We start from the raw sequence: 24,270 nt of genomic DNA on the forward strand, positions 1-24,270 counted from the left end.
AAAACCCCCGGACCCCTCTCTCGTGTTCCCTCCGTGTGAGCCGCATGGAACCCCCCCCCCCCCTTTTGGCCAACCAATATTCCTTCCCCAACCCCTCACCCTCTTCCCCACCTCCTCGCCTCACCTTCCCTCGGCCTCATTCCCCTCCCCTCGGCCTCGTTCCCCCACTCTTGGCCCGTTGATATATTACCTCACTCCCACCCATTGACTTGTTTCCCTCCCCTCGTCCTCAAGCTCCCATGCAAGACAGTAGAACCCCCCCCTCTCTCTCTCACCCACACATCTCCCCTACCCCACTCCCACACCTCACCCCTCCCTCTCCCTAACTCTCTCTCTCTCTCTCTCTCTCTCTCTCTCTCTCTCTCTCTCTCTCTCTCTCTCTCTCGCTCTCGCTCTCTCTCTCTCTCTCATCCTCACCTCACCCCTCCCTCTCCCTCACAATCTCTCTCTCTCAGCTCAGTCCGCGGACACCGCTCTCTCTCTCTCACTCGGGCAATTAGGCCACGCATGAGGAATCCTCTCTCTCTCTCTCTCTCCTTCTCACGGACAGCAGCAATAGGACCACTCTCTCTCTCTCTCTCTCTCTCTCTCTCTCTCTCTCTCTCTCTCTCTCTCTCTCTCTCTCTCTCTCTCTCCGACCATACACACACACACACACAATCATCCCCCCTCTCTCCCTTCGGCGTTGTGCGCTCAGTCTGCAGGGCCACCCACTCTCCCACCCGGGCGCTCACACACCGCAGCAGGCCATCCATACACACACACACACACACACTCTCTCTCTCTCTCTCTCTCTACCCCTATCACATTCCCCCCCCCCCCCTCCGCCTCGCGCAGTAGAAAGCAGGCCATCCGCCATCCGCCATCAACAGAAAAAAAAACAAAAAAAACTATATATATATATTATATATATAAATCCCTCCTTCTCACGCACGTTTTTACACACACATATCTATACATACACACACGCCTGCCCTCATGCACGAATACATACACACACACGCCCGCCCTCATGCACGAATACATACACACACACGCATATACGCACCACACCAAAAATACAAAGGAGGAGAAACGACTACGACATCGACGAATAAAGAAGAAGGATCCAAAGCACGCGCCGCCAACAACAAAAAGAGAAAATGCGCCAAAGGCATGCCCTAGCCGACTCCGAAAAGAAGTACGCTCGACACCGACGCACCAGCAGCACACCATTTTCCGGCAACATGCAACCACGATGCCATCCCAGTAATTTATAGGTTATTTTCATCATTATCTTCAGTTTTCACCCGAGCCATTGTAAATTTCCATTTTTTGTAAACATCCTCTCTCTAGGTGATGGTCACAAAGGCCCACCTAAAGATTCCCATCTTTTAATAACCTCCCAAAACAAAGCAAGGGTCAACCACATCGGGCCCACCACTTGCTTTGTCTCCCTGATTAAGCTTATCCTAACCACACTGGGATTACCATAATCCAAGCAGCCAACACCTATAAATTGGCACTGAGAGGTCACTATCAAGGGGGGCAATTCATGAGGAGCAAAGCATTTGGTAGAGTGTAGTGGGAAGGATTGACACTATCACCATCACGGGGAGGGGGCTTGTATGTTGGGTTTCCCTTGGGAATTGCACGAAGTGAACCACATCCACCTCTCGACTCCAATGGTTGATGCACACATGTATGCACGCTCTTCGTCATAAGTATTCACAATCATTGAGTCGTCTTAGAGAACGCACCAAGTAGGTTGCACCACCTCCTCTCCCTACCTCTCTACCACCACGGCATGCCGCTTTGTAAATATTGCAGAAATAATTCACCCTCACACCCGCGAGGGTTTTCATCATTTGCAAATATATCTCTTCTCTCTCTCTCTCTCTCTCTCTCTCTCTCTCTCTCTCTCTCTCTCTCTCTCTCTCTCTCTCTCTCTCTCTCTCTCTGTGTGTGTGTGTGTGTGTGTGTGTGTGTGTGTGTGTGTGTGTGTGTGTGTGTGTGTGTGTGTGTGTGTGTGTGTAGGTTTGCGGTGTTCATATCATCATGGTTTTGCATCCTAGCCGCTCAAAGCTAGGTGGTGCCCCGTGTTCACTTTACCGTGGTAGGCCCGAGGCACACCATTCGGCCCCCGACATTTTAGAGGCCGTCGGGGTTCGGGGTCCTCTTTGCGTCCGTCACCTCATTCACGCGCGCATTTATGCACGACTAGACACTGAGAGTACATATGTCCGAGGAGTCATTTGCCTGATTCGCTTATTTGTTTGACATAGCACACTGTAGGATTTAGTGTACTCTCGACACAGTGTGTTACCCAATGCATCTCTTCCATAAGCATGATAGGGCCACATTTCACGACCTTGCATAGACACGTTGTTTGGACCTGTGCACATCACACAAACCTTCATCCAAGGCAACTCAGAATGGGAGGGGGGGAGAATCATAGCTAGAGCAGCATATTGCAAGATCTTAGGTTGCGAGATGATGAGAGATTATGTGTACAGTGTATAGAGTGTGATTTGATGCTTTAATTTTTGCTTTTTTGTTGACTTTTAGTACTTTTTTTCTCTTACCAGGCATAGTATTGAGCCATATTGACAAACTTCAACAGGTGAGATACATAGAGTGAGAATATGTACATATGAGTGTGAATAATTTTGGCTAAAAATTTGGCCATAATAATTTTCAAAAAATATATCTTTTTAACTTAAAAATTATTTTAGAAAATAAACAGAGGCAAGAAATTTGGATACAAGTTTTGAAAGCAAACGTCAAATCTACAAAGCAAGAGCCTCAAGCATGTCAAATATGGAAGGATTTGGCACCTTTCAAAATTTGGATCAACTTAAAACCGACCAGAAGTGCAGAATCACGACCAATTAATGATCAAGGGGTCCAATTGATGAGTTGTCTAAGCCACAATATGTGGTATGACATGCAAAAGTTGGGCAAATAAGGTAAGTATGCACAATGCATTTGGGACAAGCCAAGCACATATAGTCAAAATGGGTATATCAAGCCTCATTTGTAGACACACTTTCACACACACACACACACACACACACACAAAGAGAGAGAGAGAGAGAGAGAGAGAGAGAGAGAGAGAGAGAGAGAAAGAGATCTTCTAACCTAGAGCTGTCCATCGGGTTTTTGCCTACTATAGTTGTAGAAGGAGGGAACAACCTCTTGAACTCAGCTGGCGGATACCAAAAGCTTCCAAAAGCAGTAAACAGAGAGCTACCATGGTGTCTGACAATGCACAGTCATTCAAACACCAGTCCGAGGGCCTATAAATAGGACCCACTATTCATCTTTGGGGCATCTTGTAAAACATCTTCTAATCATGCGCTCTTTGTCTGTCTTGAGCACTTTGATCTCTAGATCTTTGTAATCCCAAAGCCCTATTATTGTATCTTGAGCCATTTACTGGTATACTTTGCACTTTTGAGTATCACTATCAATTGTACTCTGATTATTCTTGTGAGTACAATTCTAGTTCTAGTTTCTATGTCTATTGTCATTTCATTTCCAAGTTTGATATCACTAACTCTAAGTACCATCTTGAAAAGTTCTCTAAACATATCTAGCTCATTCCATGTTGGCAATCACGGTGGTTTGAGCTAAGTTTTCTCTAAGACAGACTCCCAGCTGGTATTAGAGCTACTCAGTGATGCCACCCAGAAGGAGCACACCAGGTCTATGACCAACCACTCAATTCATGTAGAACCCAGATCAAGTCAGGTCAATTCTAGAAGAGACAAAGCCAGGCTTTGACACTGATCTGCAACCTAATGAGGATGATGTTTCTCCCAGAGTAGGCACTATTGAGGAATCGCGTGATTTTTCATTCCAAGCAAAAATGGGCTCAGAGGAGGAGTAGGTCTCATGGGTCTCAAAAAGGTCGCAACAAACATACTGATGAAAGTGAAGGGAGCAGAATAAGTCATCAACCATCACATAAGCCATCTAATAAGATAGTACAAGACACAGTTTCTAGAGATAGAAATAAGGTAACTGTGATGCCAACACTAATCATTATAGTAAGAAGAAATCCAAAGACAAAAATCCAGTTTACAAAACTAGAGCCGGTCGAAGCAATGAACATTCTAGCAATCTGAAGATTTATTTCCTAGTATGGCAAAAGGGATGATCTTGAAGTACACATTCAAGCCTTTGAGAAATATGTAGAGCTGAAGGATATTAATGAAGATGATTGGGGGGAATACTCTCCACAAACATTGAAGGAAGCAGCTCAGATATGGTACTACTATTACCCAATTTTTTGACTTAAATCATACAATAAGCTCATCAATGCAGCTAAGCTAGAATATTCTAGTAACAGAGGTGATGAGAAGATATTCTACACGAATTGGATAAGATCAAGCAAGGGAAGTGATAGGCCAGGAGCTATGTTGAGAAAATTAAAGAACTAACCAGGAAATTTTAGGAACCTCCTTTGAGAAAATAATGAGACCCTGGTTTTTAAATGCCTTTCAATGTAAGAAACTCAAAGAGCACAAAGTATCAATGCCAACTAACAAGTTCAATGATCTAGTACAAAGAGCATTGAAACTCCAACAACAGACTAAGAAAGAAAGGGGGCATAAGAGAAGATACTCCAACGACATGAGTCTTCTACTGAAGAAAGTTCTAGGTCCACTTTCAATTTCAATATGTCTAAAAGTGATTCAAATGACAAGGGTAAAGGGTAGAAGAGGTCCTAGACCAGAAAAATAGAGGAAATTCCCAAACAAATAGCTGAGATTGCAAAAACCAGACCCTCGCTCAAGAAGTTGGAAATTTGGTGTTCCAAGTGTAGAACAAAGAATTGTATGTCTAATGAGTGCTCTTATTGCACCTACTGTAAAGACTTTGGTCAAGTTTGGAACAATTGTGGAATCAAGTTTCACATTTCAAGAAATGAAGGGATCTATCAATGATCGCACTCACTAATCTTGAAGCACCCAAGGCAAATGGAGCTCATGGGTCTAAAGAAAATAAAGCCAGCAAAAGTACTGGGCTGATCGAGGATGGTACCATAATGGATCGGGCAGGGACAGAGGTAGGGGAGATTTTTCAAAGTGAAATTTGAATTGTTACCAATGTAGCAAGTATGGCCACTGCGTAGCTCAATGTCCAGATTCACCCAAGCCAGAAGTGACCAACCAGAAAGCACCAGAACCAGTACCATTGAGGGCGGTCATCACTAAAATCAAGGGAGTCCTCATTCAAAATATTCTAGAGTAAGAGAATAAGCAGACTACCGAACATAAGAAACGGGAGCAACAAGGGCAATGTGGAAGGCTAAGGGCAAGGAGAAGGAATTAACAAATGGAAGAAGCAAAGGACACTCACAACTAAGATTACTGAGAACCTCTCCAAGAAGCTTCCAGAACAACCAAAACATTTTGGAGGCACACACAATTCAAAAGATACCACCCCTGCCTTCAAAACCTATGAAGGAGAAGGCAGCATTTGGCCTCGAGGAATCCATGATTGCTGCAGTGGAAAGTCTGGTAAATGAGACACAACAAGTGAGAGCACACTTGATGAAGCTACAGCCAATGGTCTAATGAAGGATAAAGAGGATTCATCACAGATCCAGTTAGCAACCAAACATGAGAACACGGGATGGAATTGTGAAGACACTCAAGAGGAGAAGTATTTTGGTTTTGACAGCAGCAGCTCTGGCAACAAACAAGATGAAGTTTATGTGAAGGCATGTGAATGCATTCAGAAGCTAACACTGCCAAAGGCCCCAAAATTTATCAAACAAAGGAGGAAAGTTGAAGTAGAGGCCGAGGTAGGGTAACTAGGAAGCTATTTGAGACAATGAAGTTCCAGTAATCTAGATAGATTATAAGTTGCAAAAACAATGGGAACCATTATCATTCTGGATGGAGGAGCTAGAGTGAATATCCTCGGCAAGCATTCAAGGCAAAAACTGGGGATAATGGATATTGAGCCAGCACCCTTCCAAGTGAGAATGGCTCACAATAGAATAGTGCAAGCTATTGGACTTTTAAAGCACATGCAAATAAGAGTTGGAAAAGAAAATTTCAAAACCAGCATTCTGGTACTTGGTACTGGGATGTACAAGGTGTTAGAGTTTTGGCATCTCAAGTGAACTTCCCAATGTGATCCCATTATTTAGTTTGGCTTTTAGGTATTTATTTTACTTATTTGTCAAAGTCTTGGATAGGGAAATTTACAGGTTGCTATATAAGCAACCCCTTGCCTTCATTGTATATATATTTAGTTATTCATTGCGAAGGTTAATTGGTTCAGGAGACTCTCTCTCTCTCTCTCTCTCTCTCTCTCTCTCTCTCTCTCTCTCTCTCTCTCTCTCTCTCTCTCTCTCTCTCTCTCTCTCTCTCTCTCTCTACGCTTCTGTATCGTTGGCTTTGACACAAGGAGACTATGGCATGTTGCTAGGAAGGCCTTGGCTCAGTACTGTCTGAGAAATTCATGACTATGCAAATCAAATCTTGACCATTCAAGGATCCAGAAGAAGAATTCAGATGAATACAAATAATACCAAAATATAGAGGAAGGCCCTAAGACCAGAACAATTATGCTAGAAATATGGGACTAAAAAGATTAAAAGAATGCTCGCCTCCTTGAGCACCTTCTATTAACAAAAATTTATTGAAGTGCAATGTTGATGGATAAAGACCAAGCTGAATGATAGAAGCAATAGTATCGAGATAAATTCACTGAGCTAAAATCTAGAGAATGGATACTTCAGATTGATGGTCGCTTACTAGAATAGTCAACATCAAACAAGTTCAAACTTAAACAAGAGGAAGGAACCAGTTCAGTAAATTTTGATGAGGAAAATCCAATAGCACTAGCACTGGATGTTTAGAATGATCTTCTAGAAGTCAAGAATCCTTTCAATGATTATGCTAGAGGCATTCCTGTGCCCGCCTAATGTGGCCGCTCAGTGAAGGATGCCAGGCATTGCCTCAGCCGGCATGTATGCCAAATGTAACACCCTTGCAAGGGCTACGGCCGATATGTATGCCAAAAGTTATGCCCTTCAAGTGGTGCCCAACAAGGGCCACGGGCCGCCCGAAAGTAAATAAAAAAGGGTCGCCTGTGGTGTGGCCGCCCACATTGAGAAGAAAAGCCGCTCGCCCATAAAGTCCAATGGCCGCCCAAAATCATTCAAATGGACACCCAATAGGGGGTTTTAGTGTGAAGCGAAGGAAGGAAAAGAGAAGCCATGGCGTGAGAAGATGCCGCAGGTAGCGTGGAGGGAAAGAAAGAGACGCACAGAGCGCTGCGAACCTCGGGTGAGCTCGTCGCTAAAGGGAAAAAGCTTCAAAAGACCGTGGCGCTTCTTTTTTGTCTTAATTCCGGAGGGTTTCGTGCTGGTCCAGAAACGGGGCTGCCACGTCATAGGGGGGATTTTTTTGCCTCCCTAGCAACGACGGCACCGTCGTTGCTAAGGGAGGGGAGAGGCTATTATTAGGGGTTCTTTTGCATGGGAGAAAGGCATTCGAAGCAAGAAACGAAGGGGAAAGAAGGTTGCATGCAAGGAAGAAGAGGGTGCTCTCTCTCTCGAGCTTGCACAAGAAGGTGCTTTCGGCTTGTCCTCGGCACACAAGCAAGGGCTAGTTCTCTCTCTCTTATTGAAGGGCGAGGAAAATCTTGGTGAGAAGGATTTCTCCCTCTCTCTCAATCTTCAATTCAAGGCGAGCTCTCCCTCTCTCTCGATCTCCAATCCAATCAAGCTAGGCGAGGAGATAAGGGCCAAGCAAGGTGATCTCTCTCTTGATAGATCTTGGCAAGGCTTAAGCAAGGGCTTAGCAACCAAGTCTAACCAAGGAGATTCTTCCTCTTTGGCTTAGGCAAGGAGAGACCAACAAAGGCTGGTAAGCAGTCATAGGAGAAGAAATAAGCTTCGGCATAGATAGTGATTGAAGACAATCAAACATATGGAATCGACACAATGGGATTTTGTTCGTCTGCAGGCAACCTAATTTAATTGTTTCCTTTTTATGAATTGCGGAGCCGTTAATGGCCCGGAGTATTCTGTAAGGGGAGTTTAAGCTCCTAATCGTCATTAGTATCAATTAACGGTGTTGTTAACGACACTTCTTCATAATTGTGCATCAATTTCATCGGTGTTACCGGTTTCCAAGCAAGTTTTGTGCGTCAATAGCATTATCAAGTGATTAAAAGTTGTTGTATTGTGCGGTGCGGTAAATTTTCGCTCTCAATTTTTCCAAATCCAACAGCCCGGCGCTGACCTGGCTCAAGTTTCGAACACATATCCCTTGACAACAGCTCATAGACATATATGCAAATAACTTGAGAGTTGTCGAATGTCCCACACATGCCGTCTTGGCTTGGTTTAATCTGATCTCTATTGAGAAAACATGCAGACATGCTGCAAAGACCCCCAAGTTCGTATGCTCGTAGCATATTCTGAACTTTGAAAATTGTTATGCAATATGTCGTAGAGTGAAGCCTTGCTTCCTAGAAGTCTATCAATAAGATGAGATAGAACTCATACTGGATGCTCATAGGAAACAAGTACACTACTGGATGCTCATAGGAAACAGGTACGCTTATTGACTTGTCCAAGTAGAGAAAAATCGACCTTGCCAAAATTTCATAGAGAATCGGCCTTGCCAAATCATGCACTTTATTGAGAATGGTGAGATTGCCCAATATTGATAGAGATAGCGTCTACATCTTAGCTATCAAGTGTCACCCATTGCCAAACTCTGCTTGATCAAAGCAACATAGTTGGCATTGTAGAAAGTAATGAGTTGCCCAATATTACTGGCAAGTACCATATTGCTGGAATGTACCCGTGAAATCCCCTTGGAATTGTCTTTCGGACAATGAATTAAGCATGATCGTTGCTGGTTGCATCGGATTTAGTATATCGGTCTAGGAGCCATGCCCCAAAATTCAAAATTAGAAAAGAAAGATGCATGTCGGCGTCTTATGATTATAACAAAAGATCGGCCATGCCAAGCACTTGTGCTTTCTTCATCAAGGTTAACAACAGGCTATATTGATCTCCATGAGATTTTCAAGCACTAACGTGCCCTGGATTTTGCCAATCATGGAAAGAAATCGTACCCGAGTCCAATTCATGCCTTGCTTGACCATTGTCTTCACACCCATCCTTGATTTGCACTAATACTGAAAGTGCACAAGTATGGGAAATCAACTTCGTACCTTGTAACTTACCCTAGCCAACTAGCCTTGCCGTCATAATAATGCAATGAATTGCATTTAAGAAGAAAATTGAGAAATTCCTTGTCCAATCTTGTAGAGAGTTCCACGTCCAGAAGCGTAGAAGCTTTGCCAAATTTTCCATCGAATAAGGTCTGCAAGGAATCCATCGCAACGAGCATGCATGTCTTCATGCAAAGTCATTGCAAAGTGGGTTCGTATAGCCAATATCCATGCTTCTTGAGCTTGGTCCATATAATCAACCTACTTTAGTATATGGCTCCTTGAGCTGATCTTCTAGAGTAAGGAATAAACGAGGTTTGTCATTTGTGGCCATAGCTCGTAGGAAGGGGGGGCTTAAGTCTCTTGGGCGCCCAATAGAAGGTTTTAAAAAAACTTATAATGTGAACAAGTGGAGCCATGGCATGGAGGCAGCACACAGAAGATCAACGTGACGGCCTTTTCATTCACATCATACAATTGGAGCCGAATCACGGGCCCTGCAAGAGTCGAAGATGCCTCAACTTGCCAGGGCGACCCCAACCAGCCCGCTTGCCCTTTGTTTGGCTCTAGTCAATTTTTGACCCTCACCTGCTCCAAGGGCGCCTGCACACGCTTAGGGTAGCCCCTTGCTACATCCTCTTGCCAAGCCTCCACACCCACGATGCATGCATGCAAGTCATGCATGTGCAGAGAAACCATGCCTTTCCTTCCCCAAAAAAACATGCGGCTCTTCATACCAATGTAAGACCAAAGGCTGGATTGGCATATGGTTCTCCTCCCAGCCTCCCTACTTACAGCCCTTGGCCCTTGCAAATAGGACCACTTAACTTATGCTTGGCCCTCGACTCCTAGTCGCACTAAGCCATTCAGTCCCTCGCCTTTGGCCTGTTGCTCGGTCCTACCATTGGCCTGACACAAGACGTCTGGTGACAATAGATTAGGTACTCACAATTCTAGAGAATCAACACCTATGGTGAAAGAGAAGGTTCCATAAGCGGCCATACGATGAGAACATATGCAAGAATGCACGCAGCATCTCAGGATCAACTCGAGATTTGGTAACATCAATAGAAGGCGATCCTAAGATAGCTACTAAGCCTGGCAAAGCAAAAGGTCACTGTTACTAAATTACCCAGTCATATCAACTTTGAAATGGACTCAACCATCTTCAATCCCATGACAAATGATCTGCCTATCAAAGTGCCACAATGAACAACCCTTTCAAGTTGGCAACCCAGACAAAGATAGCGATGTCATGCAGCTCCGCTTCCATGCTAAGAAATATGCCAAAAAAATGTACATCAAGCTTATTTGCAGCTTACATGATTATTGAGCAATGATCACGCTTGATAACAAGCCAAGCTTAATGATTAATGTATGCCAGATATGGCTTAGAAGGGCCAACAGATGCCTCAATGATGCCAAAAATGAGTATGCTTGCAGTGACCACATATGAGAGATTATGATCTAAAACTGTAGTGCTTGAAGTGCTCTACCGGCCTGTCTTTACGGCTCGTCGATTGGAGCCACGGTGAAGAAGTTATGTCACTTTGAAGTTTGAGTCCATTGCAGATCCATACCGGAGTTGGGCAACTGCAGCTAAGGTGACAGAGATGAAATAAATGCATGGGCCTGAAGTACTCTACTTCTGGAGCGCGTCGGTCTTTTCAGTTTGGTGATTGGAGTTCCGGTCGCTAAGATATTGGCCAATAAAGTTTCACCCGGGGCCGGTTCCGTACCACTCCGGACGGCTCGTACGGAGTGCCATCTGGGAGATTTTGGCTCTCGCTCGGGATTTGGAGTGCAGCAAAGTAAGTGCTCGAGGAGAATCTTGTCCAAAATATTATCTCCTGCAGTGCATTGATAGCTACATGTACGTCAAATGTGGTGTATGTTTAAGTGCAAAAAGTGCTTGAAGAGCTTCGTGTTCGGAATGTCATCTCTTGGAATGCAATGATTGTGGGATAACTCCAACAGAGGTAGGGCCACGAAGCTGGACAACTGTAATCACGTACGCTTATCTCTTGAAGGCAAGCATGCGAGCATCGAAATTCACAAAGACATTGTTAATCAAGGAATACTGGGGAAAGATGTAGTGCTTAAGCCGCCCAGCCAATATGTATGCCAAATGTGATGCCATTACAGGTAACTATGCCGCCTAATGGAGCACTAATGCCGCCCAAGGGCTAGAGGCCGCCCAAGTGGGTATGGCACAAAGGCCGCCCAGTAAGGGGCTTAAGTGTGAAGCAAAGAGGGGAAAACAAAAGGGAAAAAGCAAAGCATGGCGGGCAGATGACGAGCAGAGCGCAGGGGGAAGAGAAGGAGTCGCGCCGGGCTGTAGGGAGATCGCCTCAGCACGGCCAAGAAGAGAAAAATGTCGAGCTCACCATGGCGCTCAGTTGCGGCAGTAGCCAAGCCGGATTTCGCGCTGCTCGACCCGCCGACCGCCACATCATAATGCCCATTCCAATGCCACGTCAGTAGCGCCCGGCGCTACTGCAAGGGAGGGTGCATGCTATTTATAGGGGACTTCATGCAAAAGGAGAGGAAACGAAGAAGGAGAGATTAGGGAAGGAAACGAGCAAGAAGAGGGAGGAAGAGGGTTAAGGTAAGCAAGGAGGGATCTCCATCGGAGCAAGACTAAGCAAGAGCTTCTTCTCGATCTCCTCAATCTCCATCAAAGCAAGAGCTTCTTCTCGGTCTCCTAAATCTCTATCAAAGCAAGAGCTTCTTCTTGATCTTCTCAATCTCCATCAAAGCAACGAGGGCAAGAGTTGCATGAAGAGAAAGAGCAACCAAGGTGTTCAAGAAGGGTAAGCAAGGCGAGGGCTCTCTCTCTCTCTCTCTCTCTCTCTCTCTCTCTCTCTCTCTCTCTCTCTCTCGTCCTCAAGGCAAGTAAGGAGTTTCCTCTCCCTCTCAAGCTTGAACGAAGGAATCAAAGCAAAGGAGAGACTCTCTCTCTCTCCCTCTCGAGGCTTGAAGCCGGTGAAGCACTAAGAAAGGGAAGGCTTGAACAAGCCAAAGCAAGAAAGGCTTGTCGAAGTCGAAGCAAAGCAAGCGAGTAAGCTTTTAAAAAAAAGCAAGTTGAGAAGTTGGAGAGGGCATGAAGCATTAAGGAGAAGCTCGGCAACATAAGATGAGCAAGAAAAGAAGGGGATCCAGGGACTTGAAGGGAAGAATGAAGTCCGAAGGGCAAAAGGCAAGAAAAGGAGTTGGAGCTCGGCAAGGAAAGCTGATTGAAGCTTGTAAGCGGTAATTAAGGCAGAGTAAAGCATATAAAGCAGGGAACATGAAAATTGAAGCAGCTAATAGAATTGAAACTTGCAGATTCCAAGGCAATTCAAGCAAATAATTCAAAGACAGTATAAAGGAGGACATTTCCACAACTGTCATCATATAGAGATTGAATTAACATTCTTTTAAGTCCGGTGTCGTTAAGGGCCCGGTTAATTTTGTAAAGTGGGAGCCTAAACTCCTCATTAGCAAATGATCCAAGTAACGGTGCTGTTAACAGCCCGCCTTGGCGTAAGGACTAAGTTGTACTCAAAGTAATATTCAATTAATTGATGATTGCGGTGATTGGCAGAGCTATCATTGTCTCTTGTTCTCTCTCTTTCACACCTCCCACAGCCAGAGGCCTGGCACCTGCCCGGCTCACATAGAGAACACATATCCCCCGACATCTTTGGTGAACCCGACGCGAAACGAGCCGGGGTGGTAGGTGAAGATGGAGATGACAGAACAATTAAAGAAGTTTATTGACGATTTCAGTGCCAATGGATTTATAAAAATCTAGCATTTGCAGATTTTCCTTTGAATGATGGAATTAGTTCAGGGATGTCTGCAGGAAGTGAAAGCCATGCAGATAAAGAAGCAGATTGATGATGATGTAGAGCTAGCACTTGATGTTGTTCGGGAGCAGTATTATAATTTTCAAGGATATGATCCAGAAGGTTTTATTGCATGTTATAAAGCTGAGATGAAGAGCTGAAATTTTCCAGAAGATCGGATGATTGCAGCTTTTGAGGAGATTGTAAACTCGGATTTTAAAAAGCAATTTCAAGAGCTGGCAGAAGAATATCCCACACGGTGAGAGTATTTTGCAGAGGAATTCATTTATGAAAGCTCAAGGATTCTAGATCGGGAAATAAAGGAGATTACTGAACGTAGTAAGGTTGTCTTCAGTAAAGGTGAAGGGGATTAGATGCAGATCCTCAACTATGATGAATTCTGGGAGCATATTTCTGCAAGAAGTAAAGCCAAAGAAAATGCTAAGCTAGAATCTGTTATTGATGCATGTCTTCTGGAAGACGAGACATTATTGCATGCAGATGATGATTTCATAGTAGATACTGTTTATGCTCGATTGGGATTGTCTTCTTTATTCCAAAGCAGATATGACTCTGTGGATGCTAAGCATGAAGTCATAACCTCTCAAAGTGACATAAATGAGGAAGCAGGTTTCTCAGAGCCAGTACATGGTTTGCATACAAGCATAGTTGCTAGCAGTGATCAAGAAACATGTTTGTCAGAGTCAATATGTGATGTGGATGCCCATTTGGAGTGCTCTTTGGGTGTAGAACATGAAGAGAATGCTTATGCAGCATTACATGCAAAAGCAATTGTTTTGGATGATGCTATACAAGAGGGTTTCGTGTCTATGGCTGCATTTCAGGACACTGGTGATGATGTAGATGTATTTGATGCTCAACCATATGTATTTGATGTGAACCAAGACAAAGATTATGATTATGGAGATGCATATTCAGAGGGGGTGATGGATGATGATCAGTCTATGACTGCTACAGGTTACAGGGTTTGCTATGATGATGCTATGGAAAAAGAAATTCATGCTATCTTTGTAATGCATGTTGAGACTTGTGCTATTGAAGTGGAAAGATATTTGAATGGGAGTGTGAGGCTGCCAGAACAATTCGTGCCTATGTATGAAACAAGCGATGAGGTTTCCTGTGATAAGACTCAGAAACGAGGTGGTTCTTCCAAGGAGGAAGATATGGAGCTTATGGATCTGCTTGATGATGCGCTAGAGGAATTTCGAGTTCCTTGTGACAAGAGTAGTGAAGAACATCCTGCAACATATGATGAAGAGCTTATGTCTCTTTTAAATGAGGCTCTAGAGGAGTTTGTGCCTACTAAAGAAGGCAGCCATGCAGCATTTGTCTTATCAAATGAAGTGATGACATTCAATGACTCACTGATGCAGATTGATATTTTGAAAACCATAGGGACTGAATTCATTCTGCCTATAGGTTCTGCTATGATGGGAATTTGGGACTTTTTGTTCCTATGCTATGAGAAAGTTTGTGGAGATGCAAAATACTTGAAATATGATCATCCACTACCTTATGACCCAGGAGTTTATCATGCTAGATATGATTGCTGTCAGTTACTATATATGCCATATGATCCAGGCGGTTTGTATGAAGATTTGTGGGCTAATATATGTTTATGTTGTAATGATTGGAAATTCTTGTATATTCCCTATGATCTTGGAGGATGGTGCAAAAATTTTAAAGGAATGCTCACACTAGGACAGATAATTAGGTTCCTGTTTGATCCCGGGGGCTAATAAAGTGCAAATTGCTGATTTGAAGAGTACCAGCTATCTGATGTAGCAGGTTGCATGGTACAAGATTTTGTTTTCTAGATTATGCTGAGTCATAAGAGTTTTTAGTTATGCAGTCAATAAGATTACATGGCTGGCTTCCAGCTGACTTCTTTGGACAATTGATGAAGTATCTTCACATCTATTGAGTTCGTTCTGCTAACATAACTTAAAGTAAAGGACTTGACGGCCATTCCGTGTGCAGACAGAGTAAGGCATACTTGAGCTTGACACGGCTCCTTAAGAGAGAGCTTAATGGTCAAGTCGTGTGAATCATTAACTGGAGCACTTGAGTCTGGCGGGGTTCACTAAACAAGTTATCCATGATTGAATGCTTTGAAGATACGACAGATGAAGTTCAGAGATTTTTGATGGGCAGCTACTTAATGCTTAAGCTAGAACATTGATGATAGGGTATAAGCCTTATTCTGTTTTTCATAGGTTTACCAGTAATGTGAGTCTGATGATGGAAAGAACTTAAGGTACCCTTAACAGATGCAGACTCAAGTGCAGTTGGCACAGACCGGAGGCTGTGCAGGTTCATAGGGGGTGCATGTCATGCAGCTCCGCTTCCATGCTAAGAAATATGCTAGAAAAATGTACATCAAGCTTATTTCAAGCTTACATTATTATTGAGCAGTGATCAGGCTTGATAACAGGCCAAGCTTAATGATTAATGTATGCCAGATATGGCTTAGAAGGGCCAACAGATGCCTCAATGATTCCAAAAATGAGTATGCTTGCAGTGATCACATATGAGATATTATGATCTAAAATTGTAGTGCTTGAAGTGCTCTACCGGCCTTTCTTTACGGCTCGTCGATTGGAGCCACGGTGAAGAAGTTATGTCACTTTGAAGTTTGAGTCGATTGCAGATCCGTACGGGATTGGGCAACTGTAGCTAAGGTGATAGAGATGAAATGAATGCATGGGCCTGAAGTGCTCTACTTCTGGAGCGCGTCGGTCTTTTCAGATTGGTGATTGGAGTTCCTGTCGCCAAGATATTTGCCGATAAAGATTCACCGGGGGCCGGTTCCATACCACTCCGGACGGCTCGTACGGAGTGCCATCTGGGAGATTTTGGCTCTCGCTCGGGATTTGGAGTGCAACAAAGTAAGTGCTCGAGGAGAATCTTGTCCAAAATATTATCTCCTTCAGTGCATTGATAGCAGCTACATGTACGTCAAATGTGGTGTACATCTCATTAAGTGCAAAAAGTGCTTGAAGAGCTTCGTGTTCGGAATGTCATCTCTTGGAATGCAATGATTGCGGGATAACTCCAACAGAGGTAGGGCCAGGAAGCTGGACAACTGTAATCACGTACGCTTATCTCTTGAAGGCAAGCATGCGAGCATCGAAATTCACAAAGACATTGTTAATCAAGGACTACTGGGGAAAGATGTAGTGCTTAAGCCGCCCAGCCAATATGTATGCCAAATGTGGTGCCCTTACAGGTAACTATACCGCCTAATGGAGCACTAAGGCCGCCCAAGTGGGTGTGGCACAAAGGCCGCCCAGTAAGGGGCTTAAGTGTGAAGCAAAGAGGGGAAAACAAAAGGGAAAAAGCAAAGCATGGCGGGCAGATGACGAGCAGAGCGCAGGGGGAAGAGAAGGAGTCGCGTCGGGCTGTAGGGAGCTCGCCTGAGCACGGCCAAGAAGAGAAAAATGTCGAGCTCGCTATGGCGCTCAGTTGCGGCAGCAGCCAAGCTAATTTTCGCGCTGCTCGACCCGCCGACCGCCACGTCATAATTCCCGTTCCCCTGCCACGTCAGTAGCGCCCGGCGCTACTGCAAGGGAGGGTGCACGCTATTTATAGGGGACTTCATGCAAAAGGAGAGGAAACGAAGAAGGAGAGATTAGGGAAGGAAACGAGCAAGAAGAGGGAGGAAGAGGGTTAAGCTAAGCAAGAAGGGATCTCCATCGGAGCAAGACTAAGCAAGAGCTTCTTCTCGATCTCCTCAATCTCCATCAAAGCAAGAGCTTCTTCTCGATCTTCTCAATCTCCATCAAAGCAACGAGGGCAAGAGTTGCATGAAGAGAAAGAGCAACCAAGGTGTTCGAGAAGGGGAAGCACGGCGAGGTCTCTCTCTCTCTCTCTCTCTCTCTCTCTCTCTCTCTCTCTCTCTCTCTCTCTCTCTCTCTCTCTCTCTCTCGTCCTCGAGGCAAGTAAGGAGTTTCCTCTCCCTCTCAAGCTTGAACGAAGGAATCAAAGCAAAGGAGAGACTCTCTCTCTCTCCCTCTCGAGGCTTGAAGCCGGTGAAGCACTAAGAAAGGGAAGGCTTGAACAAGCCAAAGCAAGAAAGGCTTGTCGAAGTCGAAGCAAAGCAAGGGAGTAAGCTTTTAAAAAAAAGCAAGTTGAGAAGTTGGAGAGGGCATGAAGCATTAAGGAGAAGCTCGGCAACATAAGATGAGCAAGAAAAGAAGGGGATCCAGGAACTTGAAGGGAAGAATGAAGTTCGAAGGGCAAAAGGCAAGAAAAGGAGTTGGAGCTCGGCAAGGAAAGCCGACTTGACGCTTGTAAGCGGTAATTAAGGCAAAGTAAAGCATATAAAGCAGGGAGCATGAAAATTGAAGGAGCGAATAGAATTGAAACTTGGAGATTCCAAGGCAATTGAAGAAGATAATTCAAAGACAGTATAAAGGAGGACATTTCCACAACTGTCATCATATAGAGATTGAAATAACATTCTTTTAAGTCCGGTGTCATTAACGGCCCGGTTAATTCTGTAAAGCGGGAGCCTAAACTCCTCGTTAGCAGATGATCCAAGTGACGGTGCTGTTAACAGCCCGCCTTGGCGTAAGAACTAAGTTGTACTCAAAGTAATATTCAATTAATTGATGATTGCGGTGATTGGCAGAGCTGTCATTGTCTCTTGTTCTCTCTCTTTCACACCTCCCACAGCCAGATGCCCGGTGCCTGCCCTGCTCACGTAGCGAACACATATCCCCCGATAGCGGTGTGACACGTAGACCATCTAACCATCTCCTCGCTTTACCATAAACCAGGAGCGTAAAAATGTGAATCCCACCTTCATCCCTCGACAAACTACTCTCTATATAAAAAAATAACCATAGTCTTGAGCCAGGTTTCCTCATCTTCAACCCCAATAAAAATAAAAAAAACCAACCACATCCTCTCTAACAACACTTGCTCTTCATCAAATTTCACCCTTCTCATCACCAAAACCATCACTTCAACTTCAAACATGAGCAATCAGCATGCTCCTCTATGGGCACACCATAATATCGAGTGGGGAAATGGGGGAACACACCCAGCACACAACACCATGCCTCTCTATAGCCCAGGGTATTCACAGCACCAACATTCTCTCAAAAACACCTTTAAGATGATCAATTAACACTAGAAAACCACCCTTTGCACACAAAAAAACCCACACTTGCTTGGCAAGACCACCATTCCACTCAGATGCACCACAACTGCTTGTTCCATTGCTTTAAACACATGCACGACCTCTATCAAGCCTCTATCTCACTCTCTTTGCAAACCACCACCGGTTCGGGGGCACATGCACACACACAGCCAACGTCGCGAACAAAGCACAAGAGCTGGAAAAAATAAAGGGGATGGGGAAAACAATAATAGGGGGGGAAGTGGCTCGATCTTGCTTAGCAGAACACTCTTACAATTATCACAATGCCAAAACACACACACACGCACACACTACCGACACCGCAGACAAAGCACAAGCGCTGGAGGAAAAGGGGCAAACAACACTAGGGGGGAAAGTGGCTCGATCTTTCTTAGAAAACACTCGTTCAATTATCAAAACACCAAAATGGCGAGCATCACAAAGAAAAAATGGCCCCTAAGGATCCTCACTTGGCTCTCAGAGATCTCACTATGCAAAAAGTCCCCCAAAATGACTAAAAATTAATTATAGGGGCCATTGCCCATTTTAAGACACTTTGATTTTGTTGGCCTTTTATATACTCCATTTGGCAACCTCTTGATTATCTTGGCACCCTTCAATCGACTTTCTAACTATCTCTCTCTCCCACATTGTTAACAAACACAGGCAGGGAAACTAGCGCTAGCACTAGTCCTCCATCTACTCCAACTTAAAAGGGGAGTCCCTTTACGGGAAACTGCATGGAAAGGTGCCCTACAAGCCTACCACATCATCATTTGCAACACCATCAACTGACCAAGAGTGCCACAAAACTCCACACATGCACCAATGCCGCCAAAATCCACCACCCGGTCAGCCTGTGAGCGTAGAGCACAACCAGTTGGTCACCAAGCAATGTCGGACACCATATCCACCACGAGGGAGAGCTCCTCTCTCTCTTCCTTTGTGCTTTGTGAAGGGGGGATGGTCCTACATATATACATTGAGCTCATCTTGCTTGTGTTTCCATGTGGACCATTTCCATGATACATGGCAGCCCTTGGGGGTGCTCACCCTTGGTGGGAGTCCAAAATCCATCATGAAATCTTTATAAAAACCTTCCTTTCCTCTTACTTCAAACCTTGCCATTTTTTTTTCTCAAGAGTCAGATGTTCAAGGTGTAAAGTGTCACCAATAGGCCCAAACTCCAAACCCCTCCATCCTTGCCTCATTTCAATTTTTCCATGGGCCTCAAACTAAGCACTCAAAAATGGGGGAAAACCATCTCCCACCTTCCCTCTGACAACCGCACCCAACTTCCACCGACCATATCTCGGCAACCAAGAACGTGATGGTGGAGCCGTCAGTTCATGCTAACTCCCCATGTCACATACTACCAAGAATCCTGACAAGGCTAGGAAAGCTCCAGATAGCATGCCTACCAAGGTGTTCAATCTGCTACACAACTAGCCCCTGTCAAATCTTCATTTATCCATAACTTGCCCACCCAAGCTCCAATTGATGATCCAAAAAGACTAGCATGCACAAAAACTAGAGAACTTAGCATCTATCCGCTGACATTAGCTCTATCCACCAAGAATTTGCAAAACCCTCCAAACTAGATTTTCAATCCCATGACTTTAGAAACTTGGAGCCATCACTCCAATTTGCCTATCATGGAGTCCTCTTGGCCTAAGAAACCACATCAAGCATACATTTCATCTATCACTTGCATGTCTACGACCTTCAGAACTACTTATGTTACCATATACATGTGGTAGTGATGTGTGTGAACACACTAGGACCGCCGGGGCATTTTTTCCCTCTTTAGGAGGTTTTTTCTCCCGTGCATTGTATGTACGCCCATCACTCTAGGGCTATCTATCTTTGCATTGCACACTAAGTAATACACTCTCTATTGTGTGCCTTGAGCTTCATTCGTCTTCTCCAAGCTGCGTGTGTTTCTTTGCAACCCTAATTCCAACAATTGGTATCAGAGCAGGTTTCATCCTCCCGGGCTTAGTCGCCAGCTGCTCCAGTACACGCCTGCTCACTTTCTCTGATTTCAGTGAGCTTTGGCGAGCGTTCGCAGGTCGACAAATATTTCGGGCTCATTTCGGCCTCCATTTCCACTACAGGCAGTACTGCACAGGCTATTTCTTCATTTTGTGCAGAATTTTTGTCATTGCCGTTTTCTGCATAACAGGTGCCTTATAGTCTTCTACGGTTTGAGCTATATAGCACGTGTTGTTCCCACTCCATTTCTCCTATTTTCGAGGAGGTTGCAGAGAAACACACACAGCTTGGAGAAGACGAAGGAAGCTCAAGGCACACAATAGAGAGTGTGATACTTAGTGTGCAATGGAAAGATAGATAGCCCTAGAGTGATGGGCGTATATACAATGCACGGGGGAAAAAACCTCCTAAAGAGGGAAAAAATGCCCCAGCGGTCCTAGTGTGTTCACACACATCACTACCACATGTATATGGTAACAAATCCCCCCTGGAGCGATGCGGTGAACAAGAGCTGGCACATGAGTAACGGGAAGTGCCATGCCCTGAGGACATGATCACCCCATAAAGGGGAGTAAGCCCAAAGTTTTGCGAAAAGCTTCAAGCTTCTCACGAGACAATTCCTTTGTGAAACGATCTGCAAGGTTGTCCTGTGTTGGCACATAAGCCAAGCTGATCTCTCCTACTGAGAGCCTCTCCCTGACATAGTGGTAATGCACCTCAATGTGCTTTGTGCGAGCATGAAAAACTGGGTTCCTCGCAACTGCCAATGCACTCTGACTGTCAGTGTAGATAGTGTTGGCAGTGTCCTGTCCAACACCCAAATCATCCATAAGGCGTCTGAGCCATACACACTCAACTGTAGTTGTGAAGACTGCCCTGTACTCAGCCTCACAACTCGAAGTGGCCACAGTAGGTTGCTTCTTGCTCAACCATGATATACATGAACTGCCAAGCATGAAACAAAAACCACTTGTGGACACTCGCGTGTCAAAACAACCAGCCCAATGCGAGTCCGAAAAAGCATCTAAGTCTGGCGGAAATGATCCCCCCTTGGGATAAAACAAGCCAAGATGTAAAGTGCCACTAAGGTAGCGGAAAATCCTCTTGACAGCCTGCCAATGCTTAGACCCTGGGCTATGCATAAATCTGCTGACCTGTGAGACTGCAAACTGAATATCCGGCCTCGTGTTGCATACATAAATGAGGCAGCCAACAGCAGTTTGGCAGAGAGTGACATCAGCAGGATCACCAACATCATGTAGACTCAACTTCAAACCTGTTTCCATGGGATTTGCAATAGGTTTGCAATCCTCAAGTCCAAACTTACATAGCAATGTCTCTATGTAACTTTTCTGACACAAGGCAATACCACCATCACACTGCTTAAACTGTATACCCAAATAATGATGCAATAGCCCCAAATCTTTCATCTTGAAAGTAGCATTCAAATCAGCCTTAAATTCAGCAATATGTCTGTCATTTGGTCCAGTGATCAGCAAATCATCAACATAAAGAACCACAATGAGAAGTACATCACCCTCACGCTTTACATACAATGTGCTTTCTGTTGGACTGTTACGAAAGCCTTGTTTGACCAAATCAGTGTCAGCTTTCTCATACCAAGCACGAGGAGATTGCTTCAACCCATACAAAGCCTTGTTACATTTGCACACTTTGTCCTCTTGTCCTTTTATGACAAAACCGCAAGGCTACGTTACATAAACTTCCTCAAATATGTCACCATTCAAGAAAGCAGTAACAATGTCTGATTGATGTACATCCCAACCAAAATGAGCTGCCAATGCACATAGAAAACGCACAGTAGTCATACGACAAGTGGGAGCAAAAGTCTGTTCATAATCTATGCCTTTTTGCTGTGCATAACCCTTTGCAACAAAACGAGACTTATGGCGATCGATCTCACCATCTGGCTTGCGTTTCAACTTGTAAACCCACTTCGTACCAATGGTCTTTTTGCCAGGAGGCAAATCACATAAAGTCCATGTGTCATTTTCTATAAGTGCATCATATTCTGGCAGATATCCAATTTTCTAAATTATGTGCTTCATCAAAAGATAGAGGCTCCTCAACATCATGTAAACTAGACACAGCCAAAGCATAGCAATCGGATGCATAAGATGCATGGCGAGACCTTGAGCGAGTACGAGTACGACTAGACAAAGGTGCATCCAATTGACTGTCACGCAAAGTGTGCACCAGCCATTTTGGCATACCTCTAGCCTGCTCATTTTCAGCCCTTTCCTCATCAAGTACATCATGTACATCTGCATCAGTAATAGGCTGATCTAAAACATTTTCAGAAACCCCCATAGGCTGTACATTTGCCTCATTGGAACTTACATTTGTATTTCCACCACTGAAAAGAGGCAACAAAGTGTCATAAATGTCCTGTGAGCTTACATTACTGTCTCTAGTACATGACAACAAGGGCTGAACAGAATCTTCCACAAACACTACATCCCGAGAAACGAGAATACGTTTTGTTTGCAGATGATACACCCTGTAACCTTTGCTTTCAGCACTATAACCAACAAAAATACATTTGACAGCCTTATCATCCAATTTTTTGCGCTGCAATTGTGGCACCAAAGCATATGCCAAACAGCCAAAAACACGCATGTGCTCAATAGAAGGTTTTCTATCATGCCATGCTTCATATGGAGTAATAGACTACAAAGATTTCGTAGGACACCTGTTAAGTACATAAGTGGCACACATAATGGCCTTAAGCCAAAAAGAATGCGGCAAAGCTTGACTTTTGACTATACATCGTGCCATTTCCATCAGTGACCTGTTTTTCCTCTCAGCAACACCATTCTGTTGAGGTGTATAAGGCACTGTACATTGGTGTTTTATCCCACGACTAAACAGAAATGCATTAAATTCATGAGACATATACTCCCCCCCTCGATCAGAACGGAGGGTGCCCATAGTACATTTCGAGACATTTTCAACCATAGCCAGAAATTTTTTGAAGCACATAAAAACTTCGGACTTCGCTTTAAGCGGAAATACCCATGCATGCCTGGAGTAATCATCAATGAAAGTCACGAAGTACAGGTAATTGCCGAAGGACGGAGTTTGCATGGGCCCACAAACATCACTATGCACAAGCTGCAACCTGCATGTGGCCCGAACTTAGAACGCTGCATCTTACCCAAAATACAGCCTTCACAAACATGTTTGACAGGTGCTTCAAGAGGCGGCAAAGAAGCAACCATATCAGATTTTTGCAAATGCAGCAAACAGGAAAAATTCAGATGACCAAAACGTGCATGCCAAAGTTTTGCATCTGAAATAGCCCTTGAATCTGCAACAGCATTTGCAAAGTTTTGTCCACACTTGTCATACAAAGTGAGCTTTTACAGCCAACGGCACAAAAGGCCGGATGCAACAATTTCATCACCAAAATTGAGATCATGAGCTGTACATCTGTCATCCACAAATTTGACTACAAGTCCAAGTCTAGCAAGTGCGGATACAGACAAGAGATTCTTCTTGATCCCATGTACATAAAGTGCATCAACAAGTGTGAAGGAACTGCCATTAGCAGCAGTGAGCACAATCTTTCCAACTCCCTGAACTGGATAAGAGGCGTTGTTGGCACAAGTGACTGAATTCCCATAAGGGATAGACTCGAGAGAGGTAAACAATCCATGATGTGAGGTAATTTGCTTTGTAGCACCACTGTCGAAATACCACACATGTGAATCTGCAAAACTGACAAGCATGCATCATGGACAGCAGGATTGTAAGTGCACTCTGCGCTAAAAGCCCATTCTGCATCAACATCAGCATCACAGTCTCCTATCATAGAAGACTCAACAATGGCTACATTTGTAGCGGAACCACCCTCTTTCTTCTTAGCCTCTTTGGCCTTCAACTTAGGACACGACTTGATCAAGTGATCATTGGCTTTACAATAATGGCAACGCATCTTCTTTTTTGCCCTTATCACCAAAATTGCTAGACGAAGTACTGCCAACAGAAGCATTAGGAACAGAATTTTTGCCACTCGCAGCAGAACCATAAGAAGTGGCTGCATTACTGTTACCACCCTTTCTT

At 44.3% G+C, this 24,270-nt stretch overlaps 1 protein-coding gene across 1 annotated transcript in view; it reads left to right on the plus strand.

The window, feature by feature from the left end:
• Window positions 1–5,285: 5,285 nt before the first annotated feature.
• LOC147421298 (uncharacterized) overlaps window positions 5,286–24,270 on the plus strand; it is a 28,734-nt gene continuing 9,749 nt past the window's right edge. The window contains exons 1-4 of the mRNA XM_086504624.1: window positions 5,286–5,507; window positions 5,570–5,799; window positions 13,588–14,000; window positions 14,085–14,627. Coding sequence (XP_086360750.1) covers window positions 5,286–5,507; window positions 5,570–5,799; window positions 13,588–14,000; window positions 14,085–14,627 — 1,408 coding nt within the window. The remainder of the gene's footprint in view (window positions 5,508–5,569; window positions 5,800–13,587; window positions 14,001–14,084; window positions 14,628–24,270) is intronic.

Source organism: Adiantum capillus-veneris, chromosome 28 (genome assembly GCF_014529385.1).
Source record: "Adiantum capillus-veneris isolate H3 chromosome 28, ASM1452938v2, whole genome shotgun sequence".
Taxonomy (NCBI): Eukaryota; Viridiplantae; Streptophyta; class Polypodiopsida; order Polypodiales; family Pteridaceae; genus Adiantum; species Adiantum capillus-veneris.